General features: G+C 35.1%; 1 protein-coding gene across 1 annotated transcript in view; it reads right to left on the reverse strand.

Annotated features, from left to right (window-relative positions):
• The window catches only part of ULK4 (unc-51 like kinase 4), a 212,171-nt gene that overhangs the window by 90,087 nt on the left and 94,903 nt on the right, over nt 1–27,181 (reverse strand). Inside the window, exon 31 of the mRNA XM_039715236.1 lies at nt 26,770–26,818. Within this exon, the coding sequence (XP_039571170.1) occupies nt 26,770–26,818 (49 nt within the window). The remainder of the gene's footprint in view (nt 1–26,769; nt 26,819–27,181) is intronic.

Consider the following 27,181-nt stretch of genomic DNA (forward strand, 5'->3'; position numbering starts at 1 on the left):
TCTAAGTTATGCATTTCAGATGGCAAAAATCACTTCAGCTCTTCAATACAGTCAAAGGAATACTTTGTCTCTGTACTGAAAAAAACAAATGCATTATTTCCTACAAATACCATTAAATATATGTATTAAGGTATAATACATTAACAGGAAATTAAATACATAAACATATACAGCGTCCTATTCAACTTCATGTTACATGAATTTTCTATTCACAATAGTGTTCTAAAATAGATCATAAAAGGAGACAAGGAAGAGTGCCTCACAGGCTTTTGAAGGATTGTAATTTCTTACCCAAGCCTTAAAAATATATCCAAGAGCTCTTAAATTGTATTTACTTTACATAGTGTTTTGAGATGTTATTTATGATTTCCATAAAGAACACAATAAATATCTGTTCCTCTGAAGGTTTGAAATACAGCCTGATAAATTCAAAAGCAAAGTTGCAAAGTATAAACACCAGATTCCTCAAAGGTAAGGTAACCAATACAGGAAACAGGCAGCATAAAGCCACAGTACTAAAAGTAAATTTGAATTTACTTTCCTACAGATATCTGAAACATAAGAAAAACATTATTTTCAAAAGATAATATGTTTATCTGGTAGTCTATCATTACAATATCTTATTCATTCTCCTAAAGAACACCTAGAAAACAATACATTAAATAGCAAGAATTACTATTTCCAATACTGAAGATAGTAATACATACACTAAAAACAAAATTAACAAAAGCAAAAAAATCCCCAGATGTCAAAATGAGATCTGACTCTAATATTTTATTTGCAGATACAATATTTCCATTACTTCTTCATATATTTGAAGTAAACACCTTCTAGTAAAATTCCCCTCTCAGATATGCAGTTAGAAGAGAAGCTGTTAGTTATTTATGATAACAATCTTTCACATTGACCAGGTTAGTAACATTTCAATGAAGCCATTTTTGCTTTTAATGGACATCAATTGCACTTTGCAACCCTCTGCTAAACGACCAGCACTGATGTTTTCTACTTAGATCAAAGCATAAATAACAAAACTTATCTTACCCTAAATATATACAAATTAGAATCCAAGATGCAATATAGATATCTTGAGGAAGGAAAATGGTATCTTAACAGATTAAATAATCATACAAATGGTATACTCAGCTGTACTACTAGTGATTTAAGGTATGTTCCATGATGGGTTTTGACAAGATATTAGGTTCCAAGAAGCTACAGGTATGTTTTACTTATCTAAGCCATCACTGATTGCTGTTAGACTCAATTTTAGAGTTTTATATAAAAATATTTAACTTCATAATCTATCAAGGAGTAAAGCTGATCTAATTTGTGTGCACAGCACCACCGACTGTGGACATTTAATGAACAGTGCACTTGACAGCTTTAATAAAACATAGCATTTGCCAGCAGAGATAATTAGAATTGAAGCAGTAAAATTCTAGTGTTTGGCAACATAGATGAAACAACTTCATTAAAATGTACAGCTTCAGCGAATGAAAAGCAGGAAAGCACTGGACCCTGAAGAATCAGCCTTCTCAAAAATAATTGCTTCAGTGCTTAAAAAGGACAGCTATGAAATACCAAGGGCATAACAAGGAAATACTAGCATTAAAAAAAAAAGAAACCACAGAAGATAAATCAAGCTTTTCTAATAGGACTGAACTGTATTTAGGCCATTAAACTTTTCATTCTAATTTTGAAGGGTTGTACTTTCACAAAAGAAATCAGTTGAAGTATTTATTTAAACCAGTTAGGTAAACGGGTGTGAATTAGCAAAGAGGGAGTAGGAATCTTGGCAAGATACTAAAGCTGCCTTTTCTCTTCCTTTAAGGGGATTAGAACTTAGAACAGTACTAGGCAAACTACAGTATTTTAATTACATTATAGATAACAAAAGAGATTGCACTTGTGATAAGAGGTTTGCAATTTGGGAGACTCCACATACATGTTTGCTAATTATGTATCCAAGAATCCAGAAGAGAAAGCCCTAAATGCTACGTTTACAGATGTGCTGTAATTAAATCTTACACTACATACCACAGTACTCCTGCTCATTCAATATAATCAGAGTGATTAAAGTTTACACTCTCCTTCTCAAGCTTATATGTGATCTACGAACACAAGTTAGGTAAGTAAGGGGACATAAGAATATAGAGGCTTGATTTTTCTTACACTAAATCCATTGAAAGAAGAAAATTATAGAAATTAACCATATTCAAATTATAGTTATTAAAATATGCCATTCTTATCTGGTGATTCTTTGTCACAGTATAGATGAGAATAAATAAACCAAAACATTGATGCTAACAAGGAGATATTTACAGAAAGATAGTTTAAGATTGCATTCAAGCTAACTTATTTTGATTTGCTATTACTTTATGAAACAGGGAATCAGAAACTTTGGTTAATTTCATCTCTAACATTTTGTGGCTTTTGATTCATAAGACCAGTTATGCACAAACTGAAAGCATATAAATATGGATCTCTAACATTAAGGTAGTACTGTTTTCCTTATTAATTATCTAAATCAGAAGTAAGAACAGTCATATCTCTTGCTACTTTGCTTTTCAAAAATCAGACTTTTTCAAAAGTACAGTTCAACCAGAACTAATATTTGCAAATATTTCCCTCTGGGTATGGTCACACAAAAAGGAGCAACTAATCCGACAACCAGTTTCTAGAATGACCATACTTTTCAGATGTATCACAACAGTGACATAATCAGTTCACACACAAAGATTTTATGTCTTGTAACTTTCACAGAAATTCCTGCTGGAATATTGAAAAATAAAGAGCATTTGCATTTTTAGTCAATATGTGCTTAGGCAAAGTCAATTGAGCATAGGGGAAAAGTAGTGATTTTGAAGGATTAACTAAGGAGAAAGGAAACCATTAATGAAAACCTAGAATGTCAAGCATCAACCAACAGAAAGCAGTAAAATTAGTCGTAGATTTTGTTTTAATACCCACTGCAACAGGCAATGCAAAATTTCACAATCTTACATTCATGGCTACAGATGAATTGCAAAGGAATTCAGCAGCAGCTCTTAAAATAGAGCAACATTTCCTCTTTCTACAAAACTGCACCTAAATTTCTAGCAGCAATGAAACCTCAAAGCTTATCCTTTTGCATTTAAAAACCTTAATGAAAGAACTCCACTCCCGTGGAAAATTTTCTTTACTATCAACAGAGGAATTCGGAGTAGGTTCCTCTCTCAAACAGATTCAGGCTTCTTCACAGAGAGGACACTCAGAAGCAATTTCATATAAAAACAAACTTCCCCATTACCTAGAAAAAAGTAGCCAAGCAAATTAGCTTCCTGAGGATTAGAACTATTCATTGTGAATAACACTGAGGTTTCCTAAAACGAAAAGTTTGCATACAGCTGAACAGACAGTATGGAAAAAATCTATACAGATATCTCATTCTGGAGAATTCTGGTATTCTGGAAGAATTCATGCTGGTATGCTCTGAAGAAATGAAACTCTACAAGTAATAGCTACCACCACAGCAGTAACTTCATATTTAGAATTATAAATCTGGAGATGCAATGGAGAGTCTCAAGTAGCAGGGAATCATTTGAACTGCAAACTCACTTGGGAGCTGCAATCAAACATTATGCCAAAAATTACCATACCAAAATATTCACTTATCAGACTTGAATTTCCAGCATTCATTAAAGCTACTTCTTCAGCAACTCAGAATGACAGATAACAATGAGTGGATATATTTTTCTACATGGATTTTGCTTTGATGCAAAAGACACTTTGCCACCACAAGGAAAGAAGTCTCCTATACTCTGTTCATTAATCCATCATCAGCTGTTATGAAATGGGTCTCTGTCTCTTCTCCTTCAGAACCTGCTTCCATATCCATAGCTAACTAGTTGCTAAAGCAGTATTTAAAAGCAAAAACTGATCCTGACTCAGTTTCCGCTGCCTTTAGAGGAGTGCAAAATCAGGAGTGAAAAGCCTTTCCTGACATTTTCCATAACTGAAAAAAAAATCCTGACCAAAAAAAAACCAAGACTGGAAAAGCTATACTTTTAAAAGGAAGAAAAAGGGATAGAAAGAAAAAATCCATTGTCCCTCTTAATCTCAAAGTGAATGTTTTATTCTTTGTACTCACAGACTTAGTTAAAATCCAGCAGTGTTGGTGAAAAAGATGTTGAATGAAGAGCCACAGGCTGACAAAGAAGTACAGGGAAATTGAACCTATCTGAATGAGGAAAGAATGCTTTTCTCTATCACAATTTAGGTGAGTTGAGAGATATATTTAAGCTGTCAAAAGGGGCAGGAAAAGCACACTTGCATGTTTAATATTTTTGACTTTATGCCTTGCTTTATGCCTTCTACCCTCAAAATACTAATTACTTTGAAAAGCGTTGTTTTTTCCCCCACACATTCACATTTACTCAATCTGTAATCGCAACAGAGAAAGTTGATAACTAGTTTATCAAGTTACATTAAACTTGAAAACAATGAAGAGCTGTTAAATCAAAAGGAAATGTCTGCTGAATCTTCTCTTGCTAGAATCATTGTATAATCTGATTACATTTGGCACCTTCAAACACATCATTCCTCACTTTCTATTATTACTTATTTTAGGAATTACTTAAGTAGATGATTACTAGTCTGAAAGACATTAGGAAATTCTCTTTATATTTTATATATTTTTATTTTTTACAGTGAGTCTGTACATCTCATTTGTAGACACCTGGTCATATAGATTTTGCATATTCCCAAGAGACATGTATTTGAAAAACAAGCATACTCAACAACCAGGCTCTATCAGCTATTGATCTACTGAGCTCAAAGTACACATCCTACTGTGCATGGAGGTCCTAGGAAACTCATCTTCCAGCCTTTCCCCACTCAAGGTACTCCTAGAGTTGCTGTATCTGTTAGTTGATACCAAGGCACCAAACCACATGGCTGGAAACAGGGGAGCACTAACAATATTCCTCAGTGAACAGACTGGCAGAAATGCTAGAAAGTAACACAGCCAGCATTATTATCCCATGAGAGATAGGGCATTTCTTTCATGTTTCTGTCCAATTATACTCTAAGCAAACTATATTCCTACTAGGACACTACGCAGTCAAGGCAAGAGAAATTATGAACTGATTGCTACAAATGAAAACTCTACATTGCAAAACACTGTGTTTATTAGGTGTAAAAAAAATTATTGAGTCTATTAATGACTACAGTGGGTTTTTTTGTGGTGCTATAAATACTATCTCTTAAACAGTAAGTCTGTTTGCTTGGTAATGAAAGTCATGTGTACTCTAAGGAAATATTATAGGGAGATTTTAATTGGCATGACTTTTCTGTGATTAATATTCATGGTCAGGATGAGACAAGTCATGATTGATTCAATACTTAAATTTCAGCAACTTCAAAATCACTAGTCTTGTCCTTTCCTTCTGACACTGCAGAAGATTATAGAATTGGGTATCTCCTCCATTTCAGCATTTTTGTTTCCAGATGACTAAACACTGAAAAAATTAGAATGCATAGTATACTAACATATGCGCTGGGTTTGTTGGATTGGAATTTTCTTGATCAGTTAATTAAGGACCATGGACATTAACAAATCTTTATCATAATGTGTTACCATAATCACATTATTAAATACCAATAATCCAGAAAAAAACCCCAGTTTTAGTATGTTACAGAATCTTTGTGAACTACAGGAATGGAGTTTACGGACAAACTATCTCTATAAAGTCTCTTCTTCCATAAATTATTGGTATATAATTTTTATTCCCAATTCTATCTCAAGTTAATGCTCCTGATAAACAGTATGTGTATTACACAAACACACTATCATCTGAGTGTTATCTTGGTACTTATTCAAGAACTTGATGTATTTTCTTCTTATCCAGGCTGTGGAAATATAAGAGGAGCTGAGGTGGATTCAGTAGAATAAGAACACAACAGAACTGAACTATGATAGTGGAGCAAGGTTAGAATTCAGAGTAATCCTAACTGTGTGTGCACCACAGTGATTAAAACTCTTCTGAGTGGATTTGATACACATATTTAAGCTAAGTAAGGCTTGAAGTATTTGCTACCTCTCTTAAAGTCAGTTTACAAACATCGGTATTTTTACAATCCAGGCCTTAAAAATACAGTGTTTATATGGCCATCAAAAGCTTCATCACTTTCAGAGGAAAAAGGAAATAAATCTGGTATTAAGAGCCATGTTTGGGTACATCTGGAAGGAGCAGTTTGTATTCACAGCCAGAGAACTTCTCAACTGGAACAAACAATAATAATAAAAAAGATAGCAAAAGGAAGTACAGTTTCCTATTCTATGTAAATACTAGAAATACTGTCTCTCTTGTATACACAACAGGAAGGAAATTTACTGTTATCCCAAAATCTCCCACAGACATACAAACCACAGATCAGCTTAACTTGGTGTCCAACAAATGAGCCACTAACCCCATTCTCTAATTAAATTCTGTGCAAGAGTAACATAATTTTGCTTTGTTACTGTTTACCAGAAGGAGCAGGATGTAGTGAAGATGAAAAATTAAAAAGAACAAGTAAATTCATGTAGAGACTAGAAAGAGAGAATTGCAAGGTTAAATGACAATACCTTCTCCTTGCTTAAATTTTCCCAGGATATTGTTGCAGTTTCCAGAATCTCCAGAGTCTGCTTTTATATTAGCTATGCCTGTGGCACCAGAACCAAAGACAAAGTATGTATCTTGGTTAGGTTGGTCTGGGACAGAAATAGCATTTTTTCATTACATTGTGATTTTTATTCTTTAATTTGTCTTCTCCTGCTTTGCATTTAATTCTTATTTTATCTCTATCTGTGACCCTAGAAAAAGTGAACACAAAGTTCACTTTAGTAGGTTGTATTTCAGGTACATACATTTCAGAAACACACTTATGAAGTGACAGCTTCATTTTAGCTGTATAAAATACTAACAGCATAATTGCAATGTCAGTCACAGGAATTCACGGATACTGAAAGACAGCTGTTCCCTTAGCCAGCAACAGTCTGATGATGCTAGGCCACAGAACAGCATCTGAAATAGAACTGATGAGAAAGAAGTAAAATGGAGAAAGAAATGACAGCTAACAACAATAGCATTTACAGCAATTATTATTACTCAAAATATGCTTACAATATGAGTTTTATAATAAATTTTTATGTGCTAATTGATCATTATTCTTGTGAATTTAAGATGGGATCTGAGTAAAGGAGAATAGATATAGATTGCATATAATGAAGAAATTATTTGCGACAAGGGTGTTGAGACACTGACACAGGTTTTCCTAGAAAAGTTATAGATGCCCTATCCCTCTGTTTCAGGCCTGGCTGGATAGGGCTTTGAGCAAACTGGTCCAGTGAGTGACATCCCTGCTCAGGGCAGGGGGGGTGGAACTAGAGGATAGTTAAAGATTCATTCCAACCCAAACTATTCTATGGTTCTTTGATTTAGTTCTTACCACTCAGAATATTAAACTGAGAAGAAAAGACAAAAAACAGTAATTGCTCCACTGAGTATATAAATAAGAATATAGCCATTTTGGATTAATTTTGGACTAGCCTGAGCCTTGTTCCCATGATGGCAGTCTCAATAGCACCAGCCAGTAGACAGCTTGAAAAATTTACAGTCACTCAGCACAACAGGGTCACCTGATACCCCACTGATACTCCCTGAAGCACTCTGTGCACTTGCTTGGCACAACCAAGCACCACTTCTGAAAACTCTTACTCTCACCTGTTCTAAAGTCAATTCTTACGTTGCAAAGAAGAGAAATGGCACAACTTACAATTTAAAAACTTAACTCGCATCTAGAAGAGCACAAGGAAAGGAAGCCAATTCTGCTTCTCATAAGTACTTGTGAAACAGTATCTGGATCATAGATGCTATGACTTGAAAAAAGTATATCTCTTGCTGCTAAATATGATATCACATTTAATTTATTCCATTTGAGTCAGAAATTTACAGATGGTTCAAAGACAGAATCAGAAATGGCTAAGTTCAGCAAAATAGGGGGCTCTTCTAAGCAAGTCCCACTTTCTCAAAGACAGAGGAAGTTATACTGCATTTTGTTACTACAATTGGTAAGAATGTATTGAACAGCATTTTTCTCTTTTCACATCTTTCCAGGGTAATCGTCAAGTAATTTATTATAGTTTTCTTCATGGTCTCACCCCATCTCTTTCCCCAAGCAATTTCTATTTAAATACCTACTTACAGATTCAAGAAATCAACTTTAAGAATACAGGTCTGAAAATTGTTATAGCTTATGAAAATAGATTCCACTTAATGACAGAGATATATTTCCGTCATCAATATGTAGGACATAGAAAGATTTGAATTGAACCTGATTTTCCTCACTGTTAAGGCAATTATTGCCTGTAAAGATAGGAGATACCATTGCCTTCAGAGTGTAACTAAGTGCCTTCAACCCCCCTAAAGTGTGAGGGCCTTTTGTCCTTCATATACCTTCATTTCAGTGGTAAACAGGCACTAAATGATTATATGAGAACTCATATTTATTACTTTATAAGGAAGACAGGATCCATTAAATATGTATATACAGACACATGAACATACACACATTTTCTTATAACGTATCTCAACTATGACATACGAAATACAAATGAAACTTATTTAGCAGTGCTGAAAAATCGATGACTTGAGACTCTCTGTTGTTTCAAAATGGAGCTAGACTTTCAGTTTCCTTAAATATTTAAGACTTCAAACAAACATTCCCAGCGTGCATGACACACTTGCTAGGTTATCACACCACCTGTATCCCACAGCAGTTTGCTATCTTACAAGAAATGTAGAGGATTTCAGTTTTTTCATTTCTCCTCATTTTTAGTGAAAGTCCATCAGAAAGATCATCAGTAGGCTCTGTGACAAGGAAAATTTAATGTATACAAACTGAATCAACTTCAGTAGGAGATGGTGAAAGATGTTAGTAAAACATCTCGCTTAGTAGTCAAAATATTTATTTTGAGCTTCAGAAACCCATAGTCAGCCGTTTCCTCTAGGATGATTTTGAACTTGGATCTGCACATGGGCCCTTCCCCTAAAGCATTCCTGATTGACATGCCACTGGCTACCCTGAGATCTGCCTTTCTCCTTTACCTCCCATGCAAGTATAGGCAGAAAATTCATCCTGAACAAAAGAAGCCTTTCCCAGTGAAATATGCATCCAACTTGGAATAACATAATGAAACCCTGAAATAACCCCTGTATTTCCTCCCCCAAAAAACAGACTGGAATCCTGAAAAGAAATGGAGCCATGATCACAGAATCACAGAATATTCTGAGGTGGAAAGGACCTGCAAGAATCACTGAGTCCAACTCTGAAGGGAATGGCCCATATAGGGTTCAGCCCCACAACCTTGGTGCTCTTTCCCACTGAGCTGATCAGCAAGGTTCTGCTGCTCTACCCAAGCTGTCTACCAGCAAAGAGCAGCTTTACTCTCATATGAATTGATAGCCTGAAAAGCAGTTGGATATTTTTAGATCAAAGTAGCATTTTGATACTAAGAGAGAGTCATAAAATATCATCAAGAACTAAATTTAATAACACTAGAGGCCAGACAGAAATTTTAGCCCATATGTGGTGGCACACAATGTGTCATTGCAGTGTAAAAGGAAAGAATAAAGCAAAATAATAAAAAATAAACCAAAATCCAAGTAAAAATCTCCCCAAAAAACAAACAAAAAAAGTCCACAAAAACCCCAAGAATTGTACCACTGGATTAAGACAGCACAGAAACATATTTTAGATGGAGAAATTAAAATTTTAACTTTGTTAGAACACAGAATTTTAGTAATAACTAAATTAACAATTTTTAATTACTCATAATAAGCCACCTCACAATTATTAGGTAGCTATATTAGTCTTTGACTTCATTCCATTCAATCTATACTCCCTGAACAGTTATTCATACTGAAAAATGTGTACAATAGATGTGAGAGAATAAAAGGATCAAAGAGGAAAACAGCTAAAATATAGCTGAAAACCTGGTAACAGAAATTTTACAAAAGCCAGGGAGAGGAGACTAGAGTATCATTAGCCATTTTCATATCCTAATGGAACATGCAAGTTTCAGTCTGTTACTAAGAGTGGGTCCATGGCAAAGAGCCCAAATGAGGTCTGAGAAAGCATAATGTACCTTTAATGATTGAAATAGCAAGAAAATTAAATCTAATCATGTTTCATTAAGCATACTTTAGCTCCCATTTTTACTAAATTATTCTATTATGATTTCCCAACTGTCTGTTGAAATAACCTTTTACAGCAATCTAATTCACCATCATAAACAAGTCTCATTTCTCACAATGAAGCCCCCTGGGATTAGTGAGAGGAGATGGAAAATCTAAACCTTGCCAATCCTGCAGCCACTAAGGTAACCACTCAGGGAGACAAAGATTTTTGTTTTCCTATTTGTGGCTGAGATCATTAAGATATAATTAGAAATGTATTCATGAGTATCAGAGCGTCTGTTATGGAGATACCATTCGCCCAACAAGCATCCTCTATACTAGTCTTTAAAAAGCACAGGAGCAGGCATAATCCCCACTTGATTCTCTGGAGAGTTCTGCATTAAATGGACTGCATTAGACATCCCTCTCACTCTCTGCTTTTTAATGGAACCTTATACATGCATGCAGTATTTTCTCAGACTCCATTGTTACCATCAGAACTGCTGGTCTGTTTGCTTTCAGCAATATGCTCCTGCAGTGCCATCCAGATGTGAGCCCTAAAGATAGCTACGTGCAGGGAATTTAAATCCTGCTCCAGAACTTGACACAGGGCAAGCAAATGTAGAACTTGAGAATATACAGTCAGAAATGGATTGTTTACAGAATAATCCCCGGCTCTCTGCAGCAGTGAAAGGAGCTATCAGCCCTCATCCTTTCTGCTTTAGTCAAATTAAATATGCACCAAGGAGAAATATCTCACTTTACTCCAATAGGTAACTGAAAGAAATCTGTTTTTCCTTTGTAAAGACCTTAGTTATTGCCAAACTTCATATCAAATAACTTGACAGCCACAGAAAATTAAAAGCAATGTCACCCACCAAGCAGTGCTTAAGTATCTGCCACAGGGATCAATTTGGGGCCCCCAAATTTGGGGCCCCCGGTTAAACTGCAGTCACCATATTTAGCATTATAAGGTTTGAGCAGGTTATTATCTTATTTGGTAGTCAGGAGTTTGAAAGGAACCCAGTATATGAAACAGAAAGAAGGAGTTGTAGGGCACAACTTTGCTTCCTGTACCCATAGGATTAGTAAAGAAATATTTGATCAAAAGATCCAATGGGCAGAAATTGAACGTTGTAATATAAACAGGGGACTCAAAAGAGAAATCTGAGAGGAAAGGAAAAAAAATTACCAAAATTTCAGCTGAGTCTTTGAGATTATGCTCTATTATAATTGTAATTAGAAAGTTACAGTGGGTAAACTAAGATTGTGTCATGGTAGATGTAATCTTTTTGCATACATATGGCTAATGAATCTACCTTAGCAAAGCAATGATTTTTAAGCTTGCCTATAAAATCATTATACAAAACAAAATATATTTAGAACCTAAACATCTACTACAATGAGTAAACGACTAAAAAACAAAGTAAAAACAAAGTAAAAAGTAGAATATTAAGATTTAAATTGTTTTGCTTTGTGGAAGATAGACATTCTAAAATCTAATTATCACCCTGCAATACAAACTCTTCAGGAAGGCATTAACCCAAGGAATGCATAAAGAATACATGGCTGAGGCCAAACCAGACAAATTTCTAGATAAATGATCAGAGTTCAGATGCATAATGTGGAAACCCCTGCCAGCCAGAAACCTTTCACGGACATTCAATATTCTTTTACAAACTCCATTGTGAAGCACACAATAGTTCAGTACCTTACTCATCAGAATCCAGCTGGTCAATAAAGGTACAGTCAGCAACTGCCACATTCCTATGCCAATATTTATTTAGATGGGATTAAGAGATGTACCTCAGCTGTTTGACAGAACAGCGATCATGTCACAGTAAAATTCTCGTCACAAAATCATTAAATCTTACCCTGAAAAACATGTATCTCAGATTTACTTCAATATACATTTTTCCTTAAATGCTTTCTCTTTGTCTTGACATTTACATTAGGAGGAACAATAAATCAGCAACTTGCTTTTAATCAGCCTGACAAACATGAAGTGTGGAAGAAGTGAGAGTTTGCATTGATATTGCTTGTACAGCAAAAATAAATTAATTTTTAAATGTAGGCATTAATCACTTTGCATGAACTTTGCTGGTGATTCCTTTCTGTATCATCCATTTAAAATTTTTCATAAAATTCAAAGAAACTATGGTAAGGTCATGATTTCTTCCTATAACTTGATAGTTAAAGTTCATAGAGGACACACTTTGGTACTAGACTTGTGAAGTCTCATGTTAGAAATAATCTTTGACAGCACCCGACTTTCACACATTTGCATTGCACCACATTGTGGTGCTACAGCCTCTCCTCTTCCATAGGTCTCCACGCGCCCTTCAGCTGTGACCCACGAGTGGGGTGGGAGTGAGGGAATGCTGCAGGGCTGTGCCCCAGCCAGCAGTTACAGACAGAAGTAGCCCTGCTGGCTTCTCCAGGCTGCTCTCCCACTCCCTCCTCTGCTGCTCGCAATCAACTGCCACAGAGCTCTTGGGACCAGGAACATTTCTTCTTCTTTCCATCGCACAATACAGTATAAAGAACACTTACAAGGTAACAAAGACTTCAAGATTTCTAACAGAAATTATTTGTTACACACACACACACACATATATGGGTTTATTTATCACACCCATGCATACATATATATATATGAATATTACAAAATTACAATCTGACTATGGGAAAAGAACTAAATAAACAAAATGAAATGTGTCCAAGATGTGAGTACTGCAAGACTGAGAATAGGAAAAAAGCTTAAAGAATGGGAGGTAAGATTTATCAGTTACTGATAAAAGTAGGATAGGATGAACAACAAAAGATAAAGAATTTAATTTGTTTAATCTTATTCACAGCAGAACCAGTCACCAATCTAGAAGATTAACCACTTTAGTTGCATTGCTTAAATTAAAATGTAGGAGAAAGGCAGTAAATGCTATGAACTTTTGGAGGAAAGGGGTGTGACAGAAGTAAGATGGATTCTGAAGATGATGATGCCATCATTAAATCTCTAATTTAAAAAGAGCACAATTATCCTTTTACCCATCCCAAACCACCTCCTAAATATTTTTTCCCTAAGTGGGAAAATAGTCTAATTATAATGACTGAGTGATGTTTTGATGTAATAAAAATTCTGCAAAAATGTGCTACATTAAACACTGACAACTCTGATCATAAACAATGGCTAAATACTAATTCTTAAAGAAAATCCAAACTTCTTTGTGAAGTCTCCAAATTAGAGTGAATTTTTAACTCCACAGCCAGCCAAATAAACAGCACAGACCAAAAATTAACCTCATAACTCAAAGCTGTGTATTTTTAACTAGCTAATTTTTCTAAGAAACAACTTGTTTCAGAAAACAAGTCAATCTGTTTAAGTCATAAAAAATTAAACTGGTTTCTCAAATAAAAATGGGAATTTTAAGACAAATTTCTTCAGCTAGTAACTAAAATCTCACAATACAGAAATGTTCCCATGCATTTATTTTTAGTATATAAAGCAGAATCTGACTCAGTTCAAATAAAAGGTCTACCTACCCTAACAACATATCTAAAACACTCAACAACAGAAGAAGCCTGACATACAGGTATACTGAACACTTTCCTTAGCCTCCAGGAATTCACAGCCCAAGGACTTTGAGCCAGATGCAGAGTTTATACACATAACAGCTCTCAATGGATTTTTGGTCCATTAATTTGTCCGTTCTATTTTTTAATTCAAGTAAACTGAGGATGCCATCCAGCAGAGCTGAAAGCTGAACATAACTCTACAGGAAAAAGAAATTAACCTTTTGTCAATTTTTCAGATTCCAACTGCAAGTTTTCTTTAGTTCTTATAATACAGATCTTGTGTGAGTGGAGACAGTGAGCAGCAATACTGCTCCCTATTCACCTGACTATGGTACATACATGTCAACCACCACCTTTCAGATTAAAGCATACAGAAGGATCATCTCTTTCACAATGGCCTTTCCAGACCTTGAAGCATCTCTAGTTTTTTTCTTTACACTATTTGCAGTTCTACTGTGAACATTTTGAGATGGGAAACCCAAAATCCACACATGGAGTAACATATACTCTGTTTCTCTGCTTACCATTGCAATACTTCATCTTACAATGAGTAACACTCAGTTTTCCAGACGAGGACAAAGGATTAAACAGATGTTTTTATTAGACTGTTTTTATCTAACCACAATATCTCATTCCTGAGTGATAATGGCGACACATCTTGCATGACTGCACATGTAGAGCTGTGACCCTAGATAGCAGTCTCACATTGTGCAATACTTCAGAACACATACAGCTTTCATATCTGCTTTGAAAAGGGGTGCAAATGAAACTGAAAGTGAGTAGTATTAGGTGTCAAAAAAACTTGAGAAGATTTTAATTACACAATAATCACAAGATCCTGGAGGTTATCCATAAAACTTCTATCAAAAAAGGCACAAACCAAGTGTGATGAAACAATACGTGAATGCTGAACAGGTTTATGACTACACAAAAACCTAAACCAATACCAACCAAACCAAATACTGTTTGAGAGGGAGAAAACCCTGCTTTAAAACCTCTGCACTGTGAACTCTGTAAGTTCTTAAAAGACTATGTTTGCTGAAAAAGTGAGAGGGAGAGAACATAAGCAGAACATAAGTTTCTATCCAAGCCTTAGGGCTGTCCATAGTGATGGTCAGTCCAGACCTCTCGCTCATGGTGCTGTCAGTGAAATCCATCACTAAGGAACATAAGTTCAATACCCTTCTGCCTTAAGTTCCCAAGGCTGACAGACTGATCTGTCATCTAAAATGAAATTCCTGATAAAGTGTTCAGTGAGCATGGAAAAAGGTTTTAAACTCTTCCTTCAGGCTGGACTGGGGGAACAATAACAGAATCATTCCTGATAGAAGGGCTAGATAGAACAAAGTACTATAAAATGAAGGACTGAAGTATTTTTATTAAAGTTTTCTATCAATATAAAGTGACAAATAAAAGAAAAATAATTTCCTTATCAGTGCAAAAAGTCATGTATTTTCCATACTTTTAGAAGTTTGGGGGGTTTTTCACACATAATTCTTCACCTAAATACTATAAAAGTCTTCTTACTACCCAGTTCAAATATTCTACAAATTTTAACTGTCTTAAAGCTCATAGAGTTAAAAAAAAGGAAAAAAAAAGGTCTCAGTTAACATTTAAGTAAACTTGTTTTCCAAGACATAAAATCCAATATCATCAGCTTTATCTGTCATGTGGAAAGCTGAAGTTAGCATGTTTCCTTAAAGGTCAGAGCAGCACTGTAAGTAAAAATATAATCATTAGGAAAATTTCTCCACAATAACAGTCAAACTAATCAATCCCAAAATTTAAAAATTCTGTTTAAAACACTGTTAAACCACACAACTCATTTCAGATAACTTTGCATAAATGTCCGTGTGTACTGAGAGACAAAACAAGTTGAGAGAAACAGTGACTTTATACACCCATCCATTCAACCCTGACCTACAGTCTGCCTTGGATTTGGTTCATAAAACACCACCCTCATGCAGCATAAAATGTAGATGGCTCAGATAAAGAAGAAATGGGAGGACAGCCAAGCTAGCTGAATAAGCATTACCACTTCAGTTCATCCACTTTTCTTACATAAAGGTCAAACCATACAAATTATTAGGAAGCAGGAAAAAGATGAAGAGCTCAGAAACCCAAACTCACCTGAAAGACTACTGACTTTGATCCTAGTCTAGAGAAGTTAATGTTTCTAAGTTCAATAAAGCTCACTGTATGGCAGCTACAATGCTAGGAGATAACCTGTGGTGTAATTTTTGTCCAGTTGGCTGATTTTTAGGAAGATGGACTGGGACAATCAAACCACAGAATAACATATGGTTGAAGGTGCCCCTGGAGCTCTCCAGTCTAGCTGGCTGTTTGGCTCAGGCTGCATAGATTCTCCAAGCACAGAGATGTTACAATCTCTCTCACCTCTCATTCCAGTGTTTGATCACCCTCCTCCACAGCAAAAACTTTCTATATCAAGCTTGTATTTCCTATCTTCCAGCTTGTATTCATCCTGTTGTCCCTCCCTTGTGCACTGCTGAATCAAGTCTGGCTGCATCTTCTCTGTACTGTCCCATGAGGCTGCTACAGGCAGGAAAAAGATACCCTCAAGATTTCTTTGCAAAGGTTGTATGAATCTTATTCTCTCATCCTCTCCATGGATGCCATGTGCTCCAAACCTCCTGGTTATCAGGGTGGGCTTGCTCCAAGATGTCAAAGCTTCAGGGTAAGCACTAGTACATATTTTACAATATATTTTAATATTTTCTCTGAACAGAGTATTTGAAAACTAGGTATTCCAAACAAGTACAGCCTTCCAAAAAACCCTAACTTTTAAAAGTTGCTCAGAATAACCACTATTACCACATTTGTAGTGGGAGGGGTTTAAGGGAAGTGCCAACTACCAGAACTCAGCATGGTCCAAAGGACAACAGGCAATCCTCTAAATACAGGACAAACCCTGTGGATTCTAAGCAACAGCCAAGGGCCAGCACACAGTAACAAGCAGAAGCTCTACCCTTCATAGGTGCAGAGACCTCCAAAACAAAAAATTTTGCTGGATCTTAAGTCATCCCTGAAGGGATCATTCCATACCTCATACCATAACTCTGGATAAATGTTACAGTTACTCATTAATTGCTTTGAAAAGAGCTTAAACTGCATCATCACCATGCATCCCTGCAGCACCCTGTTTGTCCTAATCAAGAGAAGATGCAAAAAGACCAGAGACCCCAGCTGAGCTCCAGGTTACCTTAGAGCAACATTGTGAACTGTTCTTGGTCAGGGTAACCATGTGATAAATACATAGATCTGCCATGCAAGGAACAACAGTGATCATTACTTTGTAACAGCATTTTCTTTGAAATTGTGAATATATTTTCTTTCAAAAGACAACTTGTAAGATATTATACCATAATACACAAAATAACTATCTACTCTGGACTACTGCAGAAACATTTATGAAAAAACCCACCTTTACATGTTTGTCTGCTTATTGAAGACCAGTAATATATAACATGAAGAGAGAGATCAAAGAAATGGAAAACAGTCACAACATCATAAAACTCAGAAATGTGTTCTAGTATCAGTAGTAATCATGGTCACTATTTTTGCAAGGTACAGATACCTATGAACTTCACTCCCTGTTTGTGATTTTCTTACCCAGTATGTTACAGCTAGCTTTAAGATCTTGCTACAGCCTTTTAGATTCCTATTTATTATCTGTAAAATTTTCAACTTTTAGGACAGGATAAATAAATAACTACTAACAAACACATAAGAATACTGTTTATACATGAGTTTTCTTATGTCCCTTAGCACTGCATATAAAATGAAAAAAAAAAAACCAACCCAGCAGGGTAGCATACACACTAAAATATTAGTGTCTAGCATTAGAAAGCAATTCCTTTAAGACGTAAGTGGCTGAATTTTCTTCCTATACAGGAACATAATGCTGTCACAAATGCTGTGGACTCAATTTTTCTCTCAGAAGTGGCACTCCAGGTGATTTAGTAAATAATTTTATTCCCTCCCCTAACAGGAGCACTGGTTCAAAGTAATTTTGCAGATAAGAAAGAGAATGATAGAAGAATATGCTTTATCAATACTTCTCCCTTTTTAAAATTCCATTTTATTATGCAGAATACTAATTTATACTATTAAAATTATTTAAAGGATGGCTCTGCTTCCTCTCACTTTTCTCCATCAGCAACTCTACTGGGGATAGATCTACTCAGACATACAGGCATAAAATAGGCTGCCCATATTTACTTAATGCTTCTCATAAAAAAACCTGAATACTTTCTAAGTATTAATGAATTCATCTTCCCTATGTTCTTGTGATATACATTTATAGTTTACACATCACCTTACTGTAAGAAAAAAATCATTAAAGAATTTTGTTTGAATAAGGTCCAGCTGGGATCTTAAACAAGCTTAGTTTCAGAACGCTGAGAACCAATTGCTGAGTTTTCTCAGAGTAAAGGTGTTCATTGGACACTCAAAGGCCAGAAGCATAACAAGCATATGCTGAAAAGGAGGGGTTATACAATTTTCCCAGAGTTAAGGATAAATGTGGATCAGCAGCAGGAATAGGAAGCAGTTCTCTCAATTCTCTCACTATTCTATCAACAAGCCCATTTTTCATCCCAAAAATCACTTACTTCAAGTTCTCAGTTTTTTCATGAACTTGTTCTAAAAATATTTGTAAAAAATACACATTTAACTACTTCAAAAAGAAGGCTGAATAAAAGACAGCCAAAATTATTTAACTCAAGCAACTCTACAAGAAAGGCTGAAAACCAGCTACTAATACTATTCAAACCCAGTATCGAACCCCAATAACAATAATTTTCTCAATGTCATAGATGGAAAGTAAATAATTCCTGCTCTGTTTAAAGCTGGCAATTGTTAGCTCAGAGTTAGGTGGAGACATTTTCACGAATTGCTGCCACACACTGATTGCAGCACAGACAACTCTTAAGCTCTGTGGTTGTAGCAAACGCTGAAAGTCTAGCATACAATCACAATGATATTGAAAAAACAAAATGCTTCTTCCATCGTTGACAGTAAAATGCCTCTGCAAAAAGGAACTTTTGTTGACCTTATCACTGGAGAACAAAGGGCTGGAGACCAGTGCTATGGAAAGGGAGCTGGGGTCCTGGCTGATGACAACCTGACCATGAGTCAGCAGCACCCTGGCAGCCAGGAGGGCCAAGCATGTCCTGGGGGGCATCAGGGACAGCATCTCCAGCCAGGCAAGGGAGGGGATTGTCCTCCACTGCTCTGTGCTGGGGTGGCTTCACTTCGAGTGCTGGGGGCAGGTTTGGGCACTACAATGTAAGAGGACATCAAACTATTAGAGCATGTCCAGAGAAGAGTGGATAAAACGGTGCAAGGTCTCAAGAGAAGACCTACAAGGAGCATATGAGGTCACTTAGCTTGTTAGCTTGGAGGAGAAAAGGCTGAGGGGAGACCTCATCACAGTCTATGACCTCCTCAAGTGAGGCAGCAGAGCCAAGATGCTGATCTCTCTCTGGTCACCATCAATAAGACAGGAGGAAATGGAATGGAGCTGCATTCAGGAAAAGCTCAGATTCGACATTAGGAAAAGAGTCTTCACTGAGAGGGTGGCTAGGCACTGGAAGAGGCTCCCCAAGGAAGTGGTTGCAGCACAAAACCTGACATAGTACAAGGAGCATCTGGACAACACTCTTAGTTGTATGATTACTAAGGTAGTTCCGAATGTAGCAGGAGTTGGACACTATGATCCTTACTAGTCCCTTCCAACTGCAGACAATCTATGTGATTGTTCTGTGATTGCTCTATGCATAAGCAAAACCACCACACATCACATGACATCTGGGGAAAGAAATCAAATGTCATGGATCCTTGTTATTAATCACAATCAGAAATTGTGTTTATACCAAGCATTTTGGCTTCTAATAATTTTGTTGTCATCTGTTAGGAACACAATAGTTACACATGAATAACTGTTAAGAATTCATTCATGTACAGTGTTAATAATTGGAGGGATCAGTTGACCATAACAGATTAACAACCAATTCAGCACTAATCATTTATATGTATAAACACTTCCTCAGAAACTCCTGACTTAAAGATCACTAAAACAAAAGAAAAAATAATCTGTTTCTGAAAATAAAACTTTCTATCAGCAGAATTCCTCTTCCTGATAGAAAATTCTCAGGAGAGCACCACTTAGAAATGTTTATTTCCAGGAGGACAAATTCAGATGTGCAGGCTTATCCCTTTTAAGTATACACTATTTTCAAGTCAGCAATTTAAAAGAGAGAAGTAGTGTCAGGAATCTCATTCTAAAACTGAAAGTGCTTAAGCAACTAAATAGGGTAATGAAAAATCCTAACATTCCTACCAGAGGAGCCATATTTGATTCCTGGAAAATTTGAAATTAACATATGGTAGTTTTACAGTGCCTTTTACAGTGTCTTATTTGGTGTATAGAAGCACTCCTATTAATTTGATTTTACATTAAAAAGAGAATAAACATAATACCTTACTGAATGTTGACACAAGACTTCAATGCATTGGTAAGAAATTTGTCAGTTTGGAAAGGATTTAAACCATTCTCATAGTAAATTTTACACTTGCATTACATTTATCTTTTTTAAATAATATCTTGTAATTTTTTCCTCATTCCAAATACATAAATTCTAAGACAGTTCAACACTTTTTCACTAGTTTCTCCTAAACCCATCTTTGGATATTAAATGCCTTTCAAAATGAACAATTATTTTGCTTTATAAACTACCCATTAAAATAGGGTTTTGGCATTTTCACTTTCAGAAATCCTCACAGATTACACACCTAATCTGTCATAGTAGTTTTAAATACATTGCCACAGCATAAAATTTGACTATTAAATATAGCAGATTTGAGAAAACGTGCATACTTCAGAGAAAGAAAAAAACAGAGATATTCATTATGGATACATTTAAAGTTTCTAACTAATGTCCATCCTGTAGAAGCCAGAAAAATCACTTCTAGAATCTAATTTCACCTACCTTCTAAATGCAGGTTTTCCCTAACAGCAGTAATGAATTTGTGAAATACACCAAAAAGAGCCATTGCATTGAACATGTTTGTAACAGCATCAAATATACAGAGAGGAATAGGAATAACCCACACTAAGGTATTAAAATAAATAGTATTTCCTGATCTTTAAAACACATGTAGACTAAGCATTCCCAGATACCTTTGTGTTGATTTTTCTACTAGAGAGTTGATTCTAAATTAAGGATTGAGTATGACTACAGCCTGGAGCAAGATGTCCAGAGCCATCAATCAGCATCAATCTCCTCATGCAAGCACTGAGCTGACTTTAGGTCAAAGCTCATTTACAGCATAGAAGACCAAGGGCCCATTCACCCTACATGCTAGAGCTTTTATTATTTGCCAAATTTACTATGCTAATTTTCTCCAGCAGATGAGTTCCACAGCATAAACTTGTACTCTTTACAGAATATAAGAGAAAGAGTCTCCTAGTCTTTTTTTTTCAAGTACTCATCCTGGATGGCTTAGGAGTACTTGCAAGAGTTAGAAACATTCTTCCCGTTCTTTCAGACAACCAACAAGATGTGCACTACACTGGACTAGGAGGTGCTTTCCTTAACAGACACAAGTAAACGAATGCTTTAAATGCTGCAATAACCTCTGATCCATGTTCTTCTATACTTATCATCCATGTGGCTGCTAGACAGCAAAATACCTCTACCTCTTCCCTCAAATGATATATGACTGTAATCCCTCACCAGAAAGTAGAAACTAAACAAAAGAGGAATGATGAGGCTCCTCTTTTTCCTCTCCAGTATTATTTTTCTTCATTTTTATAGTATTGTCACAGGTTAAGATTTCCATAAAACAATTATTATTTTTAAAACATTTTAAGTGGATGGCTTTGTTACTTTAACTGAATCACAGGGAGTGGCATCTCTGACCATAACCATTTCCTGTGGCCTTTTTCTCCTATTAAAATTCAAAATGAAATAAAGAATCCAACCATTGCTTTCACTTGGATGCTATACAACTTATTTTTCATAACTTTTTTTTTAACTTGAAATACTTTGGTTAGAATTATTTTAAACTAAAAAAAAAGTAACCTAACTATATCAAAGGAATCTAGTTATACATGGCTATGTATCCTCTACTCAGACAAAATTTCCACAATATTGTTAGCTTTCTTGGAAAGAAGTTGCTACACAAGAAAGCTGGCATGGCTTGCTTCTTCTTTTAAAGTACATGTTTATCTATTTTTAATGTAACTATTACATTTTTTCTTTTAATTATGCTTAGCTCATATTCTCTCCCTTACTGATAATATTGAACTCTATTTTCAACTGCAATTACAACAAAGTAAGCAAAGCACACCTTCTAAAAGGACGGGTGACTGCCACCATAACAATGATTTTGAAGCATTTTTTGAGTGCCCAAGCATAGGCTGACTGTAATCTACAAAACCATGAGTTGTATATGGGCCTCTAATTTAAGATGTCCAATACAACCATCCCAAGATACACAGAGACAGCATAAAACCTTCAAACCTATACACAACTAAGAAAAATAAACAAAAATACACAAAGAGGACTGCAAAAGAAAAATCTATTTTGTATTTTCATGCAAAGAACATTCCACTGTATTTGAAGGAAAATAATTTAAAATATGTAATTTTCAAATTAATTTTAATTATTTCACTAATGCAAACAGAAGAGGGGGACTAGCTTGTGTTAAGAATAGAATGAAAATATAAAAAAAAACAACCACTGTATTTGAATAGCCTGTGCAGTTTAGACATGAACACACTATCTACTATAGATCATATTTAATAATAAGATATTTTTAAACAGTAAACTTTAATCTTATGATAAAGTAATTTTTATTGAAATAATATGCCTTAAACTTTAACTGGCTGCTAAGATACAGAAATTTGGAAAAAACTTACAGCAAAAACTGATGGCTGTGATAATATGCTGGTGTGACTAAAAGCTACATCAGAAATTTTATTAGGATAAGCATAGAATTGACTACTGGGATTTAAAAACAAAGTAGCATTGAGCTCCTAATCACAAGCATCATTAACTTTAGTTTTAAAACTTAGCAGCAGAAAAATAGAATTTCACCAACTACATGGAATTTCTTTTCTGTGCAACAGCTTACATTCAGATAACACTAAGTGAAGACCAGTTAATATTTATGATGTTACCCTTTTAAAAGTAACATAACACAAAAAATAACATTTATGTCAACTTCATTGCTTGCTACTCAGCAAAATCCTGGTAGCAATCTAAAATACAAATAGCCATAATTTACAAAAAAAAGGTACTTTTTGTAAACACTTCCAAATCCTTTATCAATCTCATTCCAGCATCATAGCATAATAATCAAAATCAATACTTTGTAAATTATAAACTGATATTGAAGGCAGATGGCATAGGTTTGACATTGCAAAATAATTAGAAACAAAATACTAAGGATGTAGCAGTAAAAAGCAGTAAGAAAGCACAACATTAAATATATCCCACAGCAGCTTTTCCTGCTACAACCACTTCTTAATTCAACAAGAACATTTCATATTTATACCTTATATCAACCCAAGTTTTGGCATTATTTACATAACCATGGAATTTAGTTCACTATATTTAATCTTGCTGCCAAGGGGAGTTTGAACCTTTTAATTTTTTCACATTATGATATCAGCTTTCTTCTGCTGTTCAATCCCTTACTGTCCTGAAAATACTCGTAAATTATCAATATGTCTCCATTTTTTCCACAGATACACATCACTACATTTTCACAGACCACATTAGACATTATTGCAAGATTGATGTCTACTCATATTGCAGTCACACCTTCATATTGCTTTGTAGGACTACTTATAATCTATGTAACCTCTAGCATCAGAATCTGGGATCATGGCACTATGAAATTAATTTGCATTCAGGTAAACCATGAAATTCACCCTGAAGTTCTGTAATGAAGAACTGTATTCAGGTTTTTCACATACTCACAAACCACATCATTAATGTGCATTTCCTAAATGCAACTGAGTGTTGAGAGATGAACGAGTGCAGAGGGTTTCCAGGGGAACTGGAACTCTATTTAAAGCCTCTTACTAATTAACTCAGTGACTAAACCCTAGTCCAGGTGAAGATAAATTAAGGCTATTCTCTTAGAACAACTTTTTAGGTAGACAGTAATAGATTTTTTTTTTTCACTGATCCAGGTCTTTTTGCTTGGCAACTATAACATTTACAAAATTGTAGTCATAAGTGACATGAAAGGATACTATTCCTATGCTTTGAATTCAGAGATCTAACTGGTCCAGAGAGATGACAGAGGATAAAAAAACTTGCCAAATCTCAGTGTTACTGCTTAGACCACAACATCAGGTAGTGTGCAGTATAAGAGGTAATATAACTCTACACTGATGAGCAGTGTAAAGCAGTCATATTAAAACTTATTTCTTGTGAATTGCTCAGTATCTGCAAGCCATCATGTCCTTGCTACTGTGCCAGGTAGATTAAAGCTAGTACATTCAATCCCACTTGGATTGCAGCACAGCCTAGAAACAAAGACTGCTCCTGGAAATGCTTTTCAATTTTAAGCCCACAGTATTTCCAGGAGCAGTCTAACAGAGTCAACGTACTGTCAGTTGCATTGCAGAAAAAACCCATGAACTATATTTAATGATACACAGAAAATACATATTGGCTATTAAGTCTTGGCATAGAAATCACTAGGTACTAGTAATAAACCATGAGCACGATAGTAATAGCTCTACATTAAATTACTGTCAGAATAAAATGGAGTATTGACTCTGAAGCATAATTCAATAGTTTAGGGTCTGATAAGGAAGTATGTATAATAACACAGATCTCAACATTACTATTTGTCCTGATCCTTGAAACCGATAAAAGTAAAATCCTAGACAAAGACTAGTTTATGGAGAATAATGGGAATCAAATTATATGCAACTCCCTTCACCCATATGACTGAAAATTGTTTCAGAAACCTGTAATGAAGAAGTTTGTTAATCTGTCCTGTTCAATCTATTCTGTTCAAAAGAAAAGCAGCCAAATGATTAATCCTTCCAGTCTGATTTAGTCCTGGCTCCTGAGTTTTCCCAACTGCCTACCACTCTTTTCCTGAATTCAGTTTTCTGTAGGAAAAACAGAGGAAGGGGTTGCCACCCTCCTTTTCTGTCTCTGTTGTTAACATCTCTCATCCCTTGATCCAAACAAGACCACAGCTCACAGCCAGTGTACTGTTAAAGCTCAAATGCTGTATATGGCAACTGAAGCAGTTACAGGTGCCCTCTCTGAACAAAGCATGTTGAAAGGGGAATTTTTTTTCCCTAAAATCTAAATGATTTTTCCCCAACTCCAACCATAGGCTCAAAGACAGCCATAGGGGTTCAAGAGAGCTGTGAAACCTTGAGAGACAACTGCAGACAGTTGAGAGCTAAACTGCTTTACTCCCTAAAAAAACACAGAACTATTTCTAGAACTTGAGAGGTCAAACTGTATGTGGAGAGGTAAGGAGGAAGCATTTATGACTGACAACAGCTTGTCATACTTACACTATATGACACACACATTTTGAATTCCATGACTACAGATATATTATACAAAAATTTTCAATACCTGGGAATATTTTGAAAGATCATAACCATGTTCAAATACTCATAGCTTAAGACTCACATATTGTTTTGTGGACATTTTTTTATATATATATATATATATTTAAATTTCAAGATTCTAGCACCTGAAGATATTTCAAACATTAACTAAATATTTAGGGATATTAATATGAAACATTTTACTTCCATATTTTACTGAGTTCTTTTATTAATACTTAAAATTTATACTCATCCTAGGTCAAAATTATCTGTGAAGCACAGTGAAAGGTATGGTTTTATTCTCAATACTTATAACAAAAAGTGATTTGTAGATATATGTACAAAAAATATCATAAAGCCTGTGTTCTGTATGCTGCTGGAAAAAATCTATCATCACTAACAAGGTTACGTTAATAAAAAATAGCTTATCTAGGTATGCAGTATTAAAGAGATTCAAAATGATAGGCAGTAAAATAAATCACTGTAAAGGAAGAGTGAAGATTAAAATACTAAAATTTAAGAAAGGAATATCAAAGTTGATTCAGAATCCCATTTATGAATCTCATTTACCCTGAATAAGACAATTTCAAGAATGATACAAAAGCAAGTATGCAATCTGTCTGCATTACATAAATGTGTATTTACTCATAATGCTTATTTGGTATTCATCAGGGGTATGCTTACAAGACAGGACACTTACCTGATACAACTCCATGAGCTTAGAAATTAAAAAAATTAGCAAGAGACTGGAATTTAACAATAAGAAGGCTAATGGATAGCATAGTACCCAGCTTCCAAACTAGCCTAAAGATCTCTCTTCATTAACATATTTGTTTTGCAACATTTCAGAGAAACAAAACCAAAAGTTTTCATGACCTTTATAAGTGGCAGAGTCTATTTAGGGATGGAAGTTCCACATGTGACCCTCCCAAAATCACATCCTTGATACTTTATGTTGAAAAAAATTTTAAAAGCAAATAGTGGGATTTGAGACTATCATGCCAACAGTATCAAATTTGTATTTGATGCACTTAAATGAAATGCAACTTCCTCAGCATTTCTTGTATGGACTCAGCAAATATATAGCTCTAATTAAGAATCAAGCTCATTAATTCTATTTTTAGGGGATTTTTTGATTCAAGAAAGAAAAAAGTACTTATCTTGAAGAAACATCTTATACAGCTGGACTAGTTGGTGAGAACCTCCCCAGTGTCTGCTTAGTCAAGATTCTTTTGTTTTGTTAAACTGTTCCATTTGATTTTACAAACATCTTATTATTTTATTAACATTGCTAATGAAACTTACTTGTTAGATATGATTTGGGAGATAGGACATTTATCTATTAGAGTATATATCTATATTAAAAATTTTTCTTACCAAGATGACTTGGAAAAGAACTGGAAAAAGATGGATTTCTTCCAGGAGGCTGTAAAAACATATTTTGAGATTTATTTAATAACAGAGGAAATGAATTCTTGTTTAACACACTAAACTCACAAGAGGAACAGAGCAGTAGAATAGCTGTTGCCAAGATCCATGACCCAGAACCTTAGCCTTTGACTACCTCTCAACAAAAATGACCTCTATTTCAGATATTAAATAGAAACAGCAATGTTGTACTGCTTTGGAAATTACTTCTAGGTCTGCTTCAAGTGGGTAGAACAGCAATTCATTTGGCATTTTTTAATGGCTGTAATTAATAAAAAAACACAGCTATAGTACTATACATACTATGAAACAGAGTGCAGCATTAACTGTTTGAATTAGACTCAGCACACAATGAAATTAC

Source organism: Passer montanus, unplaced genomic scaffold, assembly GCF_014805655.1.
Source record: "Passer montanus isolate IOZ18808 unplaced genomic scaffold, ASM1480565v1 scaffold32, whole genome shotgun sequence".
NCBI classification, from domain to species: Eukaryota; Metazoa; Chordata; class Aves; order Passeriformes; family Passeridae; genus Passer; species Passer montanus.